This window comes from Platalea leucorodia (genome assembly GCF_965183815.1).
Source record: "Platalea leucorodia genome assembly, chromosome: 1".
In the NCBI taxonomy this organism is placed as follows: domain Eukaryota; kingdom Metazoa; phylum Chordata; class Aves; order Pelecaniformes; family Threskiornithidae; genus Platalea; species Platalea leucorodia.
The window spans coordinates 148,265,791-148,286,866 of record NC_138823.1 but is presented as its reverse complement, the minus strand read 5'-3'; the positions used below and the strand labels follow the sequence as shown (position 1 = coordinate 148,286,866).

At 39.9% G+C, this 21,076-nt stretch overlaps 1 protein-coding gene across 4 annotated transcripts in view; it reads right to left on the bottom strand.

Annotated features, from left to right (window-relative positions):
- MLLT10 (MLLT10 histone lysine methyltransferase DOT1L cofactor) overlaps positions 1 to 21,076 on the bottom strand; it is a 138,332-nt gene that overhangs the window by 103,614 nt on the left and 13,642 nt on the right. For 3 of the 4 annotated variants that reach the window (XM_082313039.1, XM_082313041.1, XM_082313040.1), the window contains exon 3: positions 12,327 to 12,381. The exons of the other annotated variant lie outside the window; for it this stretch is intronic. In XM_082313039.1, the coding sequence (XP_082169165.1) occupies positions 12,327 to 12,381 (55 nt within the window). The remainder of the gene's footprint in view (positions 1 to 12,326; positions 12,382 to 21,076) is intronic. 4 annotated transcript variants of the gene reach the window in all.

Here is a 21,076-nt window from a genome sequence, read left to right as displayed (position 1 = left end):
ACTCTTAAACTGAGCTAAACGTAATGATGCACTTACTTACAGTAGCATCGTTGAGACTCTGGAATGGTATTTAGTATCTGCAATTGCATACATGCTTTTTATTCTTTTATTAGAGCACAAATCTTTCCTAGTTGCTTCCAACCAATTGGCGTTCCCCCTCCCCATTTGCTAAATTGGTAGTTATAATTTGTACAGAAAATGAAAAGCGCACACGCAACTCAGAGTCAACATTCACGTCAACGTAATATGTATCATTCTGGCACTTAATCTGCAACTAAATACAGTATCTGTGCTGCTTCATCATTTTATTCACAAATAGTTTGTAGAATTATTCCAAACAGAAAAAGCGTGAGACTAATAAAAGAGTAGGGAAAAGAAAGTATAAGCTGCCAAATTAAGTTGCTTTTAAAAACGGTTCCAACAGACCATTTTAAAATTATCATTAACAGACAGACTGAAAAAAAACCATAAAAGTCACAATTTTTTTTGTTCTCTCCTCTACTTGAAATATCTTCAGGGAATAAGTGTTTATAAGGACTTTTCTAAGACTTGCAAACTGCCCTAAGCCAGAGTCATCTTACTAATGACAGATAAATAAATGTTAACATGGTGTTAATGGTGAATATTTATCTTTAAATCTCCTCCCAAAAAACTAACTCAAATAGAAACACCATTCATCTAATAAAGCCATTAAACCAGAAGAAAAGTGACACTGAAATTTTGAAAAAAACCTTCTTCAGTTAGTTACTCATAAACAGATGGCAAAAGCTTTTACTTCAGACGTAATTAAGCCTGTACTCCAGTTACACTTACTTATAATGAAAAATTATTATGTAAATATACAAAATATACCAGAGACCTTAAGGGGGGGGGGAACCACCACTTACTAAGCCAACTGAAATTTAGATAAATAAAGAATTTTCACTACAAGAAACCAGCTTCAGAAGTAACTTTGACTGTATACTACTCCATCACTATCAAAAAAAAAAATGAAACAATATAGTCAGAAACCTACAAGCTTAATATACTCTGATTTCCAAAATACAGAGCGCACATCCAGGATAGTTGTGGGCAATAGCATGCCTTCATGTTTCATGATAACAAAAACAGTATCTACATAATGAAACAAATGAAGTACTACAGCACTAATACACTTTTTGACCAAGGGGTCAGTAAGTGTCCAGGGAACTGAGGACAAGGGACTTTTTCCATTGGTTTCCATCTGGTATCTTTAGATCCCAGATAACCTGACCTTGCTGAAAAATCACAACCTGTCCAATAAAAATTTAACCATAGCAGAGGTTGCAGCACCCTTATGTTACCAGCCTCAAATGCCTACATCATAAAAGAGGCCCTACTCCAGCACCAGCTCCCACAAGGACTCAGAGACCCCATACACAACTGCTTAAGCGTTCTTTTGTCCAAAGTTTCCCTGGTGAAGAAATATAAAATTGTCAGAGAGCAACACCCAGCTCACCTAGAAGAACCGAAAGAGAGAGAGCTTCAGCAGCTCTCCCCGAAGAAAGAATAAGGAAGACAATTTTCCATAACAAATGTGGTTAAGGACTGGTTCCCTAAATGTGCTGCGGAATCTCCCTCTTTGGAGAACTCAAGAAGGTCTGTAGACTCCTTCACAAAACTTGCCAACTTAAGGGAGGTCAAGAAGATTCAGTTTTGCCGTATAAGGACCAGATAGCAGCAGGGGAAAACAGAAAAGGAAGCAAACAACCATCATCTTTTTCCCAAGCATCAAAAGACTAGTCGCTTTTGCTACAAAGAGTAAGCATGGAAGCAAGGACACCTACAGCCAAAGTAAGTGTGATAGCTCTCCTCTATCTCATTGATAGAAGAACGAGCTACTAGCACACAAGCAGACTTTACTTTTAATGTTTTCTGCAACTGAGAGGGCTCTTGAATACATAACACAGTGAGAAGATGCCTCCCCCATCCTCCACTGCCATTTCCTTCTCTTTTAGACAACCACTCTCAGGCAGAGCACAGAGCTCAGAATCCCAACAGAATAAAGTACCTACTGCCACGTTGAGAGTTGAGTGCTTTCATCTACTGTTTCTTACTGGATGACAACTGCCTACTTTGTCTGCAGAGATAATGAAACATCCTAGAGACACACATGCAAACTGTACATAGAGCTGATAAGAGAAGCAAGCATTTATAAGGATTTATGATATTTAAGACTACATTAAAATATATATTTTTCAATTAACTCCACCTAAGACATAAAGATTGTGCTGTAAACTTGCTATTCAAATCACTTGCTACATTATTCTTGGGCAACTACAACTTCATCAGCAACTATACATCTTTTTCTCCCCCCCCCCCCCCAAAAAAACCAACACCCTTAAATCCAGTCCTTTTGAGCTTTCCCAATGCTTAAGTGTGAAAAATTCTGTTGTATACCCATGTTTTAGAGTTTAAAAAAAACAACTCCAGTAGCACTGTTCTACACATTCAATAACACTTAAAACATTCTCACTAGTTTCTCTTGGAACTGAAATTAATTTATCACCATTCCTCTTCACCCAAAACACCGCACAGAAATAACAGGATACTCTGACTTTTCTTAATTGTTCTCCAAACTTAGCCAGGAACTCATGCTGTTTTTCAGACCACTTTTGTTCCAAATGAGTTTTTTAAAACCATCTGTATAGACCACATCCTTTACTATTTAAATCAATGATAAGCTTCCATTCACTTTGGTTGTGCATTGTTTGCATCCAAACAACTGGCCACAGATTTATTACTTACTTATTTTAATTTTACTTATAAAATTTACAGTAATTACTAACAAACTCTTACTGTTGCCACTGAATTGCTTATACTCAATTTACTTTTGCTTTCATCTCACTTTCAGAACAACTGTAACTGGGGGGGGGGCGGGGGCAGGGACACGGAGACAAATTTTTTTGTAAATGCAGGTCCTGTCATCTTGCAAAATGTTCTTAAAATTTTCCCTATCATCGTAATTTTCTTTTTTTTTTTCTTTTTTTTTTTTTGTTATTTGACTTACTATTTGTTAATCTTTGAGAAGGTCGTCACTTTATGTATGTGCTTTCTCAGTGTTGTGGTTTAACCCCAGTCAGCAACTAAGCACCACACAGCGGCTCGCTCACCCTTCCCCCCTCCCCGGTGGGATGGGCGAGAGAATAAGAAAAAAAAGTAAAACCCGTGGGTTTAGATAAAGACAGTTTAATAGGACAGCAGAGGAAGATAAAATAATAATAATGATAAAAGAATATACAAAACAAGTGATGCACAATGCAATTTCTCACCACCCGCTGACTGCTGCCCAGCCCGTCCCTGAGCAGCAGTCACTGCCCCCCAGCCAACACCCCCAGTTTATATACTGAGCATGATGCCATACAGTATGGAATAGCCCTTTGGCTACTTGGGGTCAGCTGTCCTGGCTGTGCCCCCTCTCAGCTTCTTGTGCACCTGGCAGAGCATGGGAAGCTGAAAAGTCCTTGACTTACTATAAACACTACTTAGCCACAACTAAGTCATCAGTGTGTTATCAACCTTATTCTCATCCTAAATCCAAACCACAGCACTATACCAGCTACTAGGTAGAAAATTAACTCTATCCCAGCCGAAACCAGGACATTCAATAATCATATTTTTACTAGATGATAGTATCTGGCTTGCTTATTTTAAAATAAACTTAAGCTTTAACTTAAAAGCAATAAATTAGGAAATGTATTATGAGGGTTCAAATCAGCCATTGAGTTTGCTTGTTTCTGTGCATTCTTATCAGAACTGCTTTCTCTGAAACTGCTGAAAAAAATACTCACAGCAGCTACCATGGGCTGGCAGATTCACTGCCTCTTTTGTTTTAAACAATGCAATATTCCACAAAAAATCAATGCCTCCATCCAGAAACTGTAAAATGTCATCAGTTTTTGGTTATTACTTATTAGAAACAACTTATTGGTGACAGCCAAATTAAAATTAAAAATATTTACTTCAACTGTGCTTTCAAGTCCAATAACTTTGGGAAACCCTGCTTACCTTTCAAAACAACAACAACAAAAAAATCTACTGTGCTTTCTAAGGTAACATCACACAAGTATAGCTAAGATACTTTCCTTTGAAGAGATCTTAGGAAACAACTTCAACCAGCATTAAAACAACATCAAACCCACATATAAACCAACTCCAAGATCTACTTTGATAACAATAATAATGAAAACAGTTTTCTCCAATATCAGAAATTGGAAATTCATGTTGAAAAGCCTTCAAAGTTCAAATACATCTTATGAAATTCCCAGCTTCTCACTTGAGTCCTTTTTTATTTTGATTTATCCCTCAGAAAGACACACTACTGAGTTTTGCTGATTTTTATGTCTCGTTCTGGCATGAAAAATGTTTAATTACCAGCACAGAATCTATCCAAATTTTACCAATCTTTTGCTGACATTTTTATTTCAGGTGCCTAACTAATTTTTAACTCAGTGAAAACGTATCAGTACATACGTAGCAGGTATAATTTGAATATACCTTATTCATTCAAGGTAACAAATCTCAGACTCCAGAACCCTAACTGAAAATAAATAGTTGATCTGTTATCCCAATGTGATGGAAAACAGGTAACTCCTAACAATTTCACCATCAGCAAACAAAAGACTGTTGCCAAAAAAGAACTCTATAGCTAGAAGCAAACTCTAACAAAGTAATCTAAAATTAACAAAGAAAACCCAGGAAGATAAATGATATACAGTACATTATCCATCTAACTGAATTTTTGCCTTTACAACTACTGTTGAAGTGTTCAAAACTTGATTCACAAGCACTTTCACCATAAATAAATTCATAGTACTTTTAAATCATCTTCCAGTGCAAATTCTGAAGCCTTGCTTTTATAATCTTTTACTTCATAATAACAGCAACAGACTTACAGAATCATATAATGGCTTAGGTTGGAAAAGACCTTTAAGATCATCGAGTCCAACCGTTAACGTAGCACTGCCAGGTTCACTAAACCATGTCCCTAAGCACCACATCTACACCTCTTTTAAATACCTCCAGGGATTGGGATTCAACCACTTCCCTGGGCAGCCTGTTGCAATAATCCATCCCACCATCCGAATCTAGGGAAGTCCACTATACCTTGTGAACAGACACAGAGTAGGCACTTCACTAGCGCTACATCCCGCAATCAATGTTGAAGCCGTGCTGCAAAGCAGTAACAAACTGTAGAGGCCAGAATCATAAAGTCACGCTGAAATGCAGCCATAGCGCCAGTGTGGTCCCACAAGAGAGCTCTAGGATGTCATCACCATCTCCTAACTGTGCACCAATTCCAGAGTAAGATTTGTTTATGCGTTCTGTGTAAGTTCCTAAAAGAGTCCATTGTATCTCACTAAGGAAATTTTACTTTCTTTGTAACCACAGCTCACTCCTAAACCAAGTGAATGCATTCTTCTAGCATGGAAAAACCTTTCTTTTTTGAAATGTTAGTTTCTTACTAGGGTTGCTCCAGGTTGCAATTTAAGGATACACCTCAATCCATTTCAACTGTCGGCTGTCACTAAAAGGTAAGATCTCACCTTACTCTTCACTTTCAACTGTACATCCCTGTAGTATAAGCTTGCTATGTAGCAGGGCAGATAAAATTTTATTCACCTGATTACTAAACTCAGGGGAAAACAAAAGTTTACCTTCCAGTAAGATCAGTAAATAAGTTGATGCAATCCTTACTGAGGCCACGTGATTACCATACACAAAACCACCAGAGAAGAAACACCCAGTCGTGGGAAAACCACAGTCCTCTCCTTTCAGCAGAGGTCAACAGCTGCCCTCGATTGCAGGAAAATGCACCCTCACTTTCCACAAGTATCACATCTGCTGACTGACCCCAAGACTCAGCTCTATCCCACTCTGAAAGCTGAATCCAGCAAAGATGTACTTCAGACCGTTATTGTTACTATTTGCCAGAGGGCAAGATTAAGCACTATTTTAGACCTTTAGTTAAGGCATTCCACACACTTTTGTTTTCACCCTGATCTTCCTTTCCAGAAAAGCAGTAAAACTTGCAGAAAAGAAATCTGTCAGCTTAAGTTACTGTCTTTTCCTTACCCTAATAAATACAGTTTTAGAGTTTGCTACAGTTAATATAGTATTATTCACTATATTGTTTGATCCACTCTTTTCAAAGGTCCTCACCCTAGCCACTAGAGATCTCACCACTCTGGTTGGTAGTCAACCTTATCATTAGTACACAGAATTAAGGGACAATTTCTGAAGAAAGGAAAAAAAAAAAAAAAAAAAAAAAAAAAAAAAAAACCACAAAACACCAACCTGTTTGTCTATGAAGAAAAGGCTTCACTCTACAGAGTCCTACTATAGAATTTCACCAAACTCTCCATTTATGAAAATTTGTTCCTGAACTAAAGGATTGGTACATAAGAAAAATTCACTTTGGGCCATTATTCAGCACCACAACAAATAGTTTGGTTTTGAAACAGCTACAGATTACATTCCACTGGTCCACTGAGTAAGCTAATAGCTTTAATAATTTTATCTGGCATGCTATGGCATTAATGAGCCTCTTCCCCCTCCCTCAAGAAATCCTTTTATACAACAAAAGGAAGAAATGTCACAAATATTTATCTAAAGCTCTAATTTTTTTCCTAGTTATACATTATGGTTACTAGCAATATAAATAATAAATATACAATATAGATTATATAGTAATATGTATATTATATTAGTAAAAGATTTTAAATTGCTTATCAATTTTTACTGTCTTTCCCAGTAAAAAAAAAAAAAGTAACATACAAACTCCTGCAAATCTGCACAAAAGGACCAGAACATTTGTAGGTAAGCACTTCTTGCAAAATGCATACTCCTGAATGTGTACATATGACGTTATACCATCCTCATTCTTAGACATTAATACCAAGAAAACTCATCAGAACAGCAAACCTGACAGTGAGAGCTGCTGACTCTAATAATAACAATAGCAATAGGAAAACCTAGCATATGATGTTTTTATAGACTTGGGAGATCCCAACGCTAACCCAGGGGATGGGAAGACGGCCTGGACGATGACATAAAACCACCGCATTGTTAGCTGGCCTTTTCCCAAGCAGCTGCATGAAAGAAGTCTTGGTGAAAAGTCACACAAAGAATGCTGTTACACAGCATTCCTGATCATCATCCAGTGGAATCAGATTTCAAAGTAACAACTTGTACAGCAAAATCAAGCCTTTTAGGCTTACAAAAAATTGTGGACAAAGATTACTGTAAGAAAACTATTTAAACAGGAGATGCACAATATTAGATACAACTGAACAATTTGCTTAAAAAAAACCAGACTGCATACTCAGTATTACGAGAAGATAAAAGAACTGGGATTCAAAAAAACTATAATCAGTTCAAATGGTCATGATTTTATTTCCTCCTCACTGAGTGTCAAAACCCAAAGGAAATTACTGCAACCGTTAAGGGAACATTACAGTTCTCAAGTATCTTCAAACAAATGCTCACTTGTTGCTTTTCTGTTTTTCAAAAAAATGTGTTTATATTTTGTCCAACTACTAATCCACATACAGAGTACAAAGCTAAAGAAAAGTTAATCTCTCTTTCAATGCCCTTCTTACACATAAGACAGCAAATCAATAAGCAACTCATATATGTACCAGTTTTCCTCATTTTAAAATCTCTTCTATTCAGTCATGTGTTTAAAACCAGTGGTGCCCCTAAATGAACACGAATACCAAACTTAGCAAGAAATTTTGTCAATAAACATATTGAAAGAAAAAAAGTTAAGTTTTTCAACTCAGTCCTACTTTTCTACTTCTAGTATCAATTATAAATAAATAAATAAATAAACTTAAATAAATAAATAAACCGAAATAAATAAATAGAACTGCAGTCTCTGAACACTGAAGAAGTCCTAATGCTTATGGAAAAACAAATTCCACAAGGCCCACATATATGGAAGACTACTTTTTGTTAACAAAACTTAACCATAGCTGTAAGACAGTCACAGATATTAGCCAGCCAAAATATTAAAACTTATTCAAAACTTATTCCTAAGATTTCTGACAATCACCCCATTCATAACCATGCAATGTCCCACTGCCCTTAACAAATTAATTCAATCAGATGTGCAGCTAAATACAGTCAACTCTTAATAATCCTTAGCATGGATAACCTGCTGACAGATAACCCGCATCATGGATATTAGTCCAGGCTACACTCTGCTAAATGCAACTGCATTGCTTCCCTGATCTGTGCAAGATCTTTTCCAAGATCTGTGCAAGGTTCTGATTACAGTGACAGCAGCCACCACCACCGAGCCAAGAACAGGCAGGCATCTGTGTACTCTCCAGTGTACCAAAAAAGCTTATGAGCAACAAAAAATGCCATTTCCACTTGGTGCCTCACGTGAACTCTTTAGGCCTTCCAGATCCAGACACACTAGCAACTTGGTGCAGAACCATTGAGTTTCCAACACTAAGCAGAATGTTTCCACAACACCGTCTAGAAACCGCTTGGCCAGTACAGTCACTATTACCTAGGGTACTGAACTTCCCCTATCCCACTCTACCTCCAATAACCCAAGCAGCTGAGAGTTAACTATGGCTATAAAAATATTTAATGCCTCAAAAACGTAGATTACCCATGTCTTCTGTTTTCAGAGCAGATGCAGAAAACAGTGCACTCAATTTTAAAAACATTCTTCTGGCAAAAGCCTTGCTAAAATTAATACTTTTGTTCCATTTCCAGGATCTGTCCTAGTCTCAAGGTATTATGAATGTTTACGCTAATGCAAATATTCAATAATTAATGAGAAAAATTTGTACCAAAAAAATGGTGACCCATAATTACATTCATAGTCTGTGTTAGGGAACAGTAAACCATACTATAATCATTTTGCAGTCTAGAGATTCCATGGCATCAGGTACAGTAGATCTGCTTCTCTAAAATGTCACATTCAGCTCTGGTAAGGATTATGTATCATTTGGAAGACATATAGAGAAGGGGAAAGGGGATGGTCAGTTTTCTGTACAAGGAATGCCCAATCAGTCTGGGCATCCTGAAAAGGAGACAAAAAAAAGAAAATGACAGAGGGTCTATAAAGCCAGAAGGGGTATTGAAAAGGTGAACATACAATAACTGCTCTTTGTCACTTCCTATCACTTAGCAAGTGCCAAGTGGCATCAAATAAAACTGTGAGGTAACAGGTTCAAAACAAACCAGCATACATCTTGACACATTGTACAGATCACTGCAAAATGCCTTGCCAGACAACATTATAGACACTAAACCTTTATACAGAAGTGGACATATTAATAGTGTGATGGACTCTTGTTCCATTCAACACAAAAATACCATTACATTAACCCTCAGCAACTGTACTGATAGGCACAACTAAGGTACAGTAGATGTCTCCCAACCAGAAATATAAAACATAAAAGCAAATCTAAAGAAGTGCTGATCTCCAGAAAGCCAGATAAGCAGTAACAGGCCAGTAAAAGGAGGGGGGGAAGGAGGAAGAATGCACACCAAGGAACCTCACACCACTTGGGGGGCGGGGCGGGACAAAAAAAAACCCACAGCACACCAACACAACCACACCATACACCACCATTACCATTTTCCAGTCAGTCAGTAATACTTAAAAACAAGTTTGATTCCCAGACTACTTTGCCGTATATATCTTATAGTGCGCAAGAGTTCTTAAAGACAAGATAACACCACTACGTAAGAGCTATAAGATTAGGCTGCTTTCAGGTACAGTTGTGCAACTGACTTAAAACAGTTAAGGTACAGGCTGCTGCTGAAAGAACAGTCCTGGTCATTCCCCTACACCAGCATTAGCATGGTCAGCTGGGTCAGGGAACTGATTTCATTTAGCTGAAAATTAACCTGGCAGGGGGAGGAAGTTCTAAATGCTAGTACCATCACAAAGGAGGAGGAAATAATGCATAGCAAGGATCCTCCCTGCAGCAACAGCTTCTTACTGCAGGTTAAGAAAATCGTGGAATCCTACAGTAAAAGCTCAACAGACCAAAAAACATTAAGATTCCTGACATAAAAGAAAATACAGCATCTTCAACACCCAAACAAAACACACTTCTTCACATCATTAAAAAACAACTATCCAGAAGACTGTTACCACAAAAAAAAAACCAAAAAATCTACAAGAGCAGCAGACCATGTATGAGCTAAGCTATCTGCATATTCGAAACAAAAACTGCATTGGTTTTCTGGCCACAAAATAAAGTTACTTGTTGCTAGAAGGCAGAAAGAAGCATAACTTTATAACACTGACATAAGTAATTTCTTCACTTGTTCTGAAAAGCTGAAACCTTTTAATTATTTCTATACTTACCAAAAGACTCCATAATTAGAAATTTCTAAAGCTGGATCCTTACAAGGTTTTATCAGAAATGTTTGTTTCAAAGTTGCTTCAGAAATACCTGCATCTTTTTATCATTTCCCTCGGCAACAAATGGTGTAACAGCATTTAAAAAAATCCAAGTATTAATCTACTGTAAATGTAATTTTAAACTGGCAAGCCCATTACATGACCTTCAACAATATTTCCTTAAGTCCGAAACTCTTCTGGCACAATCCCTTGTTAGGCAACTCTTTGAAAGGAAAGCTTCAGGTTAAGAATGTAGATTTCTGAAATGCAACACCAGTCGGAGTCCATTTTTTCCAAGGTTCACATCCTTCTGTAAAGCTGTTATTTAAAGGACATTTGGTCCATAAGGTAGAATTTGCTGTATTCAACACCATAGACAAGATCTATTACTAAGGGAGGGGTGTTTCCAGAAGGTGAAGTACAAATTCTTAAGACTTATCTGCTATTCAGTTTTCACTATGAGGCTTTCACTGATGAAAGCAGTTGGTCATGAAAATTGTAACAGGGACAATACTGTTTGTACAGTGTTAACATCTTTGCTATTTAAACTCAAATAATTTCAACCTCATACAGTAACTCACTTTCAGACAAGAATTCATAATTACAATTAATACAGCTATATGAGAGATAACTAATAGGATGCTCAGATCTTTGATGCACACTGTCAAACCATGTTCTCAAGACTTTATGCAAAGAAAAATTTCAAAATTACCATACAGAATAGCAAGCCATTCCCAAACACTACTTTAAGTATAAAAACAGAAAACACTTCAGATACTTCACACTTCACAAAATTTACTGTGTATTTCAAGAGGTCTGAGGCTTTCTTACTACTTACTTCCTAAAAAAATCAAGTGTCCAGCTGCCGTACCTGAAGAAATTAATTCAACACTGCCATGTATCAACCTAAGAGGAAGAATAGTTCTAAGGCTAAAATACTGAGTATACTAGCGTATACTCTATGTTGCAGTCAAAGTGTAGACAAGGGAAAGCATAGATCAGCCCAAACACAAGCAGGCTCTGTGTTCCTGCAACTCAACTGCAACAGAAGTAGCAAAGCTGCATTAACTGCATCAACACTAAGCTAAGATATAAATTAGTTAGAATATTACATATGCAGCATAAAATCTCCAGAATACAATTTACACTGTGTCCAAATGAAACCCAGAATCCTGATCATAATTTCTCCTCTCACAAAAGAAAGGGCTCAGTATCAAAACGACCAGGCTATTTACAGATAGATGATGGACAGGAATTTAGAAGTATCTAGTAAAGAGAGAAGAAGGAATTCCAGAAGTGACTGAAAAGTTAATTGAAATTTTTCATTCATATCACCCAGCTATTAGTATAAACATAACCAAGACAGGATATTCAATGGAGACTTTCTCTAGCAGTTCTACTCAGCAGGAGCAGAACTGATGATAACCTGAACGATGAAATTAGAAAGATGTAAGGGACAGGTAATCACTACTGCAATGTTTCAGCTCTAACTTCTTTGTTACAGAACATATTAGTAAATGAGGCATGAAAGAGCTGTTCTTTGAAAATGCACTGGTGCATTCAGTCTGGGCTACAGACACAAAAATTCCACTTTCCTCCATGAACGGTGCACTTTCAACAGCTTTCTATAAACGTTCAAACTCCAACTAAATACACATAAAATTCATCCTTTTTCCCCATTAAAAATCTTACGTTAAGATGCAGCTTCTTCTTCATTGTAACTCTTTCTAAAAATAAAACTAAGAATAATGATTGATGTTCTCAAACTAAATTCAACCTAAATTGGACAAATAAAGGTTACTGTAAAATAGTTCTCTCTTTCCAAACCAGCCAGTGTTTTCATTTGTGTTTAGGATCCCTATAATTTTTTTCAGTCTTATTTCCCTCACACAAAATAAGAGAGTTCACAAAAAATAAGAATAAAACTTACCCCCATTATCTGTTCTCTTTAAAGCACCATCCTTATGAGGGCATAATTCACATCTCTAGGGAAAAAAAGCAAAAATAAAATAAAAAAATGGAATGATCATAGGAGCATTGAAAAAGAAACCACACACATCAAAACTGTTAGCTGTCATTAAGGAAGCAACCATTCTTTCAAAGTGAATGGGTGTGTTTTCCCTTAACCTTTACTTGAATATTAGTTTGCCACAAACAAAGCTTTCTCCTTCAGATCTTGAAACTATATTTAAGCTACTCACAGTTCTACCTCCCAATTTTTTATTCCTGGATTCCATACCCTGGAATTCTGGAGACAAGCCTCCGAAAACTATAGCATGGGGTAGGGTAGACTCACTTGATAAGGAACTTGGGCATAGTCCAAAGACTCCCTACCGTATTTCTTTCTCCTGGGATCTCTGTATGCGCCAAAGTGGTCAATCACAAAGACGTGCCACAGATATATTAGCACAGGTGCACATACTATAGCTGACTTCACAGTCTCTGCTGACTCTCACTTACCCTGAGAGACAAAAATAATCTCGCTTTCTGTCTCAGAAAAAGGAGGTCAGAAGTTGACTCATCCTTTAAATTCGCCAAGACTGCATGTCTGGAAACGTGCAGTTTGACATCATATTACTCTGACATACACCAGGATCACAATAGTACAATCTTTCTGCTGTCGCTGCCTCTATCAAGTTCCTAATATCAAGTTTATCTCTAAGTGTTCTAGAGCAGTGTGAACCAATTCCAAATCAGTTCAGAGATGACAGAAATGGAACAGGTTTGACACACATTCCATGTCAACTGCTCCAACTGACATGCAAAGGAACACCATTATATGAGATCCTATACCTAGGAATCACCTTATTAACACATTATGAATTCCCAAATTAGGGACAACTCAAAGCATATCAATCTAACAAGCTTTTTAAGAAACTGAAGAACAGTCTGGTCATCAGATGCAAACTTAACACCACATCCTTCAAATGGAGAGGAACATCTGGCATCAATACAGATCTTCTCTGTGTTCCCTGAACAGTACTATTCTCCGTTACCAGCTAACTGGCAAGTCAGCAGATAAAGGAGCCTATGATGCTACAAGTGACTCAGAAACAGATTGTCCAAACTTATTTGAGGAATGAGAAATTTCATTTCTGAAATTCATATGGCTGAAGTATACTGTGAGAACTATCTGTTCCTCTTAACCTGTAAGAAAATTGATATTAGCAGCAAAAAGGCTCTCACAAAGGGTAGAATAGAAAAATTCTTAAATTATTTTTGCTTGGTACCTTGGTATAGACAGCTGCACACAGGAAGAAGAATCTTTAGAGTTGCTGCTTTTTGCCTTTTGCTTCACTCATCCCTCCCTCACATTCACCCACTAAAATGATCAGCAATTTCTTGAAATGCAGTATTAAGCCTATGGTGAAATTTAGAGATAAAAATGGTTTAAAATTTCTGAACCATTCTATAAGCTGCCTGCAGACTAGGAGCATTACACCATTTTTTTTAAAGTCAAGATCATAAGGACTTCCTTGCAACTGAAATGAGCTGATCAGTTATTTTAAACAAAATCCTACACATGCAGCGTGTATGTGAGCTGTATCTTAACACTCCAGCTTTCCAAACATTAAATGCTAGGTGCTGAGAGACACTCAGTAGCAGTAGGTTCATTTCAGTGAATTCCCCATACACTGAATCAGATTCTCAAAGCAAGAAGCCTGGTATATATTAATGGTGACAGTGCAATAAAGTTTGTTCCCACCTCAAAGCTGTGAGCTGGCAGCTTAAGACCAGTGAGCAGACATGATATATCTACCACGGAGACAAGGGAAGCTGTTAACATAGTCTACCTTGCCCCACCTCTGCAAGCCTGTGGAAGTTTGACATACATTTCCACTAGTGGCAAAACCAGTTTTGGAGGTTCTTGTCTTCCCTCCACCTCTCCCTTATTAATCTCTCCCTCCACCACTCCCTCAGCTGCTGACCCAACTATCTGTAGGGCTGCACCTTAAACCAGATCAGTGAAATGGAGTGAAATTAACTTTTTAACATTTTTAATTCAGGTCATATCACTGATGCAACTTAGGCATAATCCCACAATCAGTTGCATCAGCAAAACTGAAGGCAGGGAACCATAGCACTGCAGTATTAATAATTAAAGAATTATCAAACTTCTTGAGTTACAAAATAAAAAAAATCAAAATGATCACAGGACACTAAGCAGCAAGGAACTGAACCAGTCCTTTATGCAGAAGAGTTAAGCATGCTCCATTCAGTCTCTTCAGAGCTCAGTTTCAACTAATTTCTTTTTGTCTCCTATCTCTAATAGGACTCGGGTCCATTAGGTCAGCCCTGGCTGCAACCAGTAAGAGAAGATGTAAGACAGAAAACTGAAGTGGCGGAGGAAGCTTTGACAGCAGAAGAAAACTTGAGCGCAGGGAGTTCTGCAGAGTACCCTCTCGCTGGCAGGGAGCAGTATGCCTGCACTCGGCTCCCACGGAGCTGGGGCTAGGCAACTGTGCAGAAATACCTCCACTCTGATGACACAGAGCACTTCTGGTGCAGGAATTCTGGCTACATTCTGCAACCTAGTAAGCTAATGCCCCACACAGTGACCCTTTCCACTTCCCCCTCTAGATCATGAACCTAACTCCATCCCAGCCTCCACACTCTCAGATTGTGTCACCCATTTCTGCTCTCCCAAGTTTCAATATGCACCAGATAGTAACACCAGTAGCTTTGCCAGATGGAAACAGAGTGCTTCATCCAGGGCCAGTCCAATCTGGCAAATCAACAAGTGGTTACAGGACTGGTGCCACAGCCAGGGGTTCAGCTACTTAGACCATGGGACTCACTCTGAGAAACCTGGTCTACTGGGGGCTGATGGGGTCCATCTGTCAGAGAAGGGGAAGAGCATTTTTGGCCATAGGCTTCCCAAGCTGGTGAAGAGGGCTTTAATCTAAAGTTGCTGGGGGAGGGGAACCTCAATCCATCCCACTCCTACCAGTTGGATGCCAGTGCCAGGAATAGATGCCCAGAGCCTGGAGAAGGATCACAGGTCAGCAGGAGAGGACCTGAAGAGCAGCACAAAGGAGTTCCAGCCACTCCAGCCAGTAAGTCAGCTTCATCGGGGCCCAACTTAAATGCCTCTATGCAAATGCACACAGCATGGGGAATAAACAAGAGGAGTTATAGACGTGCACATGCCTGTAGGGCTATGATCTTATTGGCATCATGGAGACGTGGTGGGATGGCTCCTGTGACTGGAGTGTTGGAATGGAAGGCTACAGGCTCTTTAGGAAGGACAGGCAGGGGAGACGAGGAGGGGCTGTCGCCCTCTCTGTCAACGATCACCTGGAGTGCATGGAGCTCTGCCTGGGGATGGATGAGGAGCTGACCGAGAGCTTTGGGGACAGGATTAAAGCGAGGGCAGGGACAGGTGACATTATAGTGGGGGTCTGCTACAGGCCACCCAACCAGGAAGACCATGCGGATAAGGCCCTCTATAGACAGATAGGAGCAGCCTCACATTCACAAGCCCTGGTCCTCGTGGGGGACTTCAACCACCCCGACATCTCTTGGAGGGACAACACAGCAGGGCATAAGCAATCCAGGAATGCGTTGATGATAACTTCCTTGTCCAAGTGATAGAGGAGCCAGTGAAGAGAGGTGCTACGCTGGATCTTGTTCTCACCAACAAGGAGGGGCTGGTGGGGAATGGGAAGCTCAGGGGCAGCCTTGGCTGCAGTGACCATGAAATGGTGGAGTTCAAGATCCTTAGGGCACTGAGGAGGGCACACAGCAAGCTCACTGCCCTGGACTTCAGGAGAGCAGACTTTGGCCTCTTCAGGGACCTGCTCGGTAGGGTACCATGGGATAAAGCCCTGGAGGTAAGAGGGGCCCAAGAAAGCTCGTTAATATTCAAGGATCACCTCCTCCAAGCTCAGGAGCAATGCATCCCAACAAAGAGGAAGTCAGGCAAAAACACCAGGAGGCCTGTGTGGACGAACAAGGACAAACTCAAACTCAAAAAGGAAGCCTACAGAGGGTGGAAGCAAGGACAGGTAGCCTGGGAGGAATACAGAGAAATTGTCCGAGCAGCCAGGGATCAGGTTAGGAAAGCTAAAGCCCTGATAGAATTAAATCTGGCCAGGGATGTCAGGGGCAACAAGAAAAGCTTCTATAGGTACATCAGTGATAAAAAGAAGACTAGGGAAAACGTGGGTCCTCTCCAGAAGGAAATGGGAGACCTGGTTATGTGGGATATGGAGAAGGCTGAGGTACTCCATGAATTTTTTTCCTCAGTCTTCACTGGCAAGTGCTCTAGCCACACTGCCCAAGTTACAGAAGGCAAAAGCAGGGACTGGGAGAATGAAGAACCACCCACTGTAGGAGAAGATCAGGTTCGAGACCATCTAAGAAACCTGAAGGTGCACAAGTCCATGGGACCTGATGAGATGCATCCACGGGTCCTGAGGGACCTGACAGATGAAGTTGCTAAGCCACTATCCATCATATCTGAGAAGTCCGTCAATGGCTTGATGTCCAAGTGGAGACCAGTGACACGTGGCATTCCTCAGGGGTCGGTATTGGGACCAGCACTGTTTAACATCTTTGTCGGCAACACGGACAGTGGGATTGAGTGCACCCTCAGCAAGTTTGCCAACGACACCAAGCTGTGTGGTGTGGTTGACACGCTGGAGGGTAGGGATGCCATCCAGAGGGACCTTGACAGGCTGGAGAGGTGGACCCATATGAAACTCATGAAGTTCAACAAGGCCAAGTGCAAGGTCCTGCACATGGGCTGGGGCAATCCCAAGCACAAATACAGGGTGGGTGGAGAATGGATTGAGAGCAGCCCTGAGGAGAAGGACTCGGGGGTGCTGGTTGATGAGAAACTCAATACGACCCGGCAATGTATGCCTGCAGCCCAGAAAGCGAACCATATCCTGGGCTGCATCAAAAGAAGCATGACCAGCAGGTCGAGGGAGGTGATTCTGCCCCTCTACTCTGCTCTGGTGAGACCCCATCTGCAGTACTGTGTTCAGCTCTGGGGCCGCCAACATAAGAAGGACATGGACCTGCTGGAGCGAGTCCAGAGGAGGGCCACAAAGATGATCAGAGGGCTGGAGCACCTCTCCTATGAGGACAGGCTGAGAGAGTTGGGGTTGTTCAGCCTGGAGAAGAGAAGGCTCTGGGGAGACCTTATAGCAGCCTTCCAGTACCTGAACGGGGCCTACAAGAAAGCTGCAGAGGGACTTTTTACAAGGGAGCATAGCGATAGGACAAGGGGTAATGGCTATAAACAGAAAGAGGGTAGATTTAAATTAGATATAAGGACGAAGTTCTTTACTATGAGGGTGGTGAGGAACACTGGAACAGGTTGCCCAGAGAAGTTGTGGATGCCCCATCCCTGGAAATGTTCAAGGCCAGGTTGGATGGGGCTTTGAGCAACCTGGTCTAGTGAAAGGTGTCACTGCCCATGGCAGCAGGGTTGGAACTACATGATCTTTAAGGTCCCTTCCAACCCAAACCATTCTATGATTCCATGATAATTCTATGATGCCTTGAGACAAGTCACTGGTAGAGAACTTCTCTTTTTTTTTTTTTTTTAAACTAACAGTTTATTACTAGTTCTAAAATCTTACAGCAATATAGCATTTTAAAAAAAAGTGAGTTTCAGCTGAGAATTTGCGAAGTGACTGAAAAAAAACTCTTAGGTACTTTCAAAATGCTTAAATGCATGTTGCTACAAAGGATTCTGTAGGAGACAGGAAAGGAGACAGTTGGGTATATACGTATCTCAGAAGTCCAGTTACTTATACCATCTTATTTGCATATTTTTGTCCACACAGTGTCTCCTTCTTCCAGTTTACTTATGGACAGAGCTTGGAGTTTAAGTGAACAGCAACAGCGGAATCTCTCTACTAAATGCCACATCACATACAACCTGTACGATGGAATAAAGCTTCGATGTCTGCAATACAGTATAAGGAATAATCTGACCATCTGTATGGATGGTCAGATGATCTCTAATATTTGAGCACCCAGACCATGCCAGGACTCTCTTCTCCAGTTGTGCGTTCTAAGTTGTAGCTCTGGCAAAGGATTTCTGACACAAATTTATTGTCTGAGCATTCAAAAACATTGTGGGGAACTACTAAACAAGCTGGGGGGGGGGGGGGGGGGGCGGGAAGGGGTAGCAGGGGCGGACATGACACCTACAAGATACTACAGCATAAATAAGGCAACCTGCTATGATGGATCAACAGTTCAGATAAACATCATCAGGTCAGACAGTGCAAATGTGAATACCAAAGAGGCTGACTGTGACCCAAGAGAATAACCACAACCTTTGGTGTGCTGAAGGGCACTAGTCCTACAGCAAGGAGGGGCACCAGTGCATATGGTACTGTAGGTACAGCCAGTTGATTTAGATTTGAAGAGGAGTGAAAAAGACATAAATACTGGCTGAAGGAAGACTGAAGTTGTAGCAACTGACATTCCTGCCCTTACAGAGTGTAACATGGACATCCCATTTTTGCAGCTCTTTGGTGGAACAGACTAAGTTCACGGATCTAGCTTCTGTCCAAGCAGAATTCAGGTGAACTCTCAGCAGGAATTGCTCTGGACTATGAGGTCTCCTGCAGAGGACTAAAGTGAAACCAAAGTTCTGCAGCTGGAACAGTCTGACAGTGTAACTGTCACAACTCACTTCTGAGCTACATAAACAGCAAGGTAATTAAGTGAAAGAAGACTGATCCTGTAACCTTAGCATCCAGGTGAACTGAGGCTGCCTGGGTCTGACAAAAAACCCACTGCCTCCTGAGGGGTCCAATCTTTAAAAAGTCACACAGCAGAGACCTAAAGTAGTCAAAAGCATGGGAGGTCCACGCAGAAAGGGAAAGAACCCATTTTTTTTCCGTCATTATTAAAAAAGTATAAATAACCAAGAAGAAATAAAGACCAGTAAAATAAAATAAAATAAAAAAAAAAAAAGAATGAGGGTGTCCACTAAAGATACTCAGCAGAAAGAAGTTCCAAGACCGAAAGACCAAAATAAGAGAAGAAGAAGATAAATAAACCCATCTTCCTATATTGAATTAGTTACAGTCCAATTTGGCTCCACTGCATTGTGGCACAAAGTGTTCCCCCCCCCATTTTAGATAAATATGCCTTTCCATTTTAACCAGGACTAACAGCTACCTTAACTAGCAGTAGATAACCTTATTCATGTTGAAATGAAGAGAATGCGCAAGAGATGTAATAGAGAGGGAAGATAAAGAGAGACACGAACAAGACTATACAAGTAGAAGAGGGGGGAAAAAAAAGAATAGTAGGAATATAACATTGTTCTTCCCTCAGGGTTCTGTAAATTTGGAGCAAGTTTCATAAAGCATCATCTGCAGACATCCATTATATGCTGTCTCTTGTTATAAGAAAACAAAGCTCAAGGAATTCTTGTGCAAGTAATTTACTGAATTCTGGTCCAAGGTAGGCCAGTGGAACCGTTCACCTGAATAATGACTGTCAACCAAGTAAAGTCCTGCAGGACTGAATTCCCAGCATTGCAACGAGGCAATAAACCGTGTGTCTCAATATGACCTGTTAACCTAAATAACACAAGAAGATCTACAGCAGATTAAATAGACCACGGTTCCTAAAAGTTAGCTGAGAAATTAGGCTGCAGTTCCAGCTGACTTTACTTCAGGCTCACTTTAAGCTAACATAATTGCACACTGCTGCCAAAAGAAGATCACTGGCCATCCCCTGCTGTGTACTTTCTACTGCCTCCCTTTCTCTGGGAAGAGTGTTCATTTGACTCTATGGAAATCCCAATCAGCAAGCTAAAAATGAAATACCTTTTTTTTCAGCCAGATCGCCTCTTTGGCCATGAGGCCATAAGAACAACAATGCCACATAAAAAATGTAACAGGAAGACAGATAGGGAGTATGGCAAGGATACAACCACCCTGTTCAGGAGGTGGCATCATCTATGCTGCCTATAAGTGAGCATGGAATTACAACCAAGGGCCTTGGTGGGGCGGGGCGGGGGGAGAGAACACAAAAAACAAAACAACCAAAACATCACCACACTTATACACACCCCTCAAAAAAAAAAAAAAAAAAGAGAAAACAAACCAAACAAAAACAATCACACACCACACCTGAAACAGACTCATTTCATTTCAGTAGTAATATAGACATATTTCTTGGGCCCAGACCCAGACATACTTATTAGGCCAACTTTGTTTCGGTATTTCCCTGACATTCATATATTCCAAGTTTCTTAACAGGCATCAGCCACATATACACAAACTGTTTAGTTTACAAGCTTATTTTCCCTCCCAAGCTGTACTATACCCAGCATGACACCCATGCTTCCAGAAGAGGTTTTTTTTATCCAAAGTACATTTTGATCACAGAATTACTGTTTCATATTGGTTGACAACAGCAAACAAACAGTATTTAACTGAAAGGAACAACTCTAAGAGATTGCAATACATGACCCTTAAAGTTACAAATAACAAAATAGCAAGTTACACAAAATAAGCATCACAGTTCTTTAAACCTGACACACAATCTCTTTCAATCCTTTCATCAACAGTTCAAACTTGACATACAAAACATTTTATTCTGCTGCTCCTGTTAATCATTAATCAAACAGCAGACTGGTTAAATCCATTTGGTTTTGTTTTGAGTTTTAGTTCCCATTTTAGTGAAAACAAAATGTGC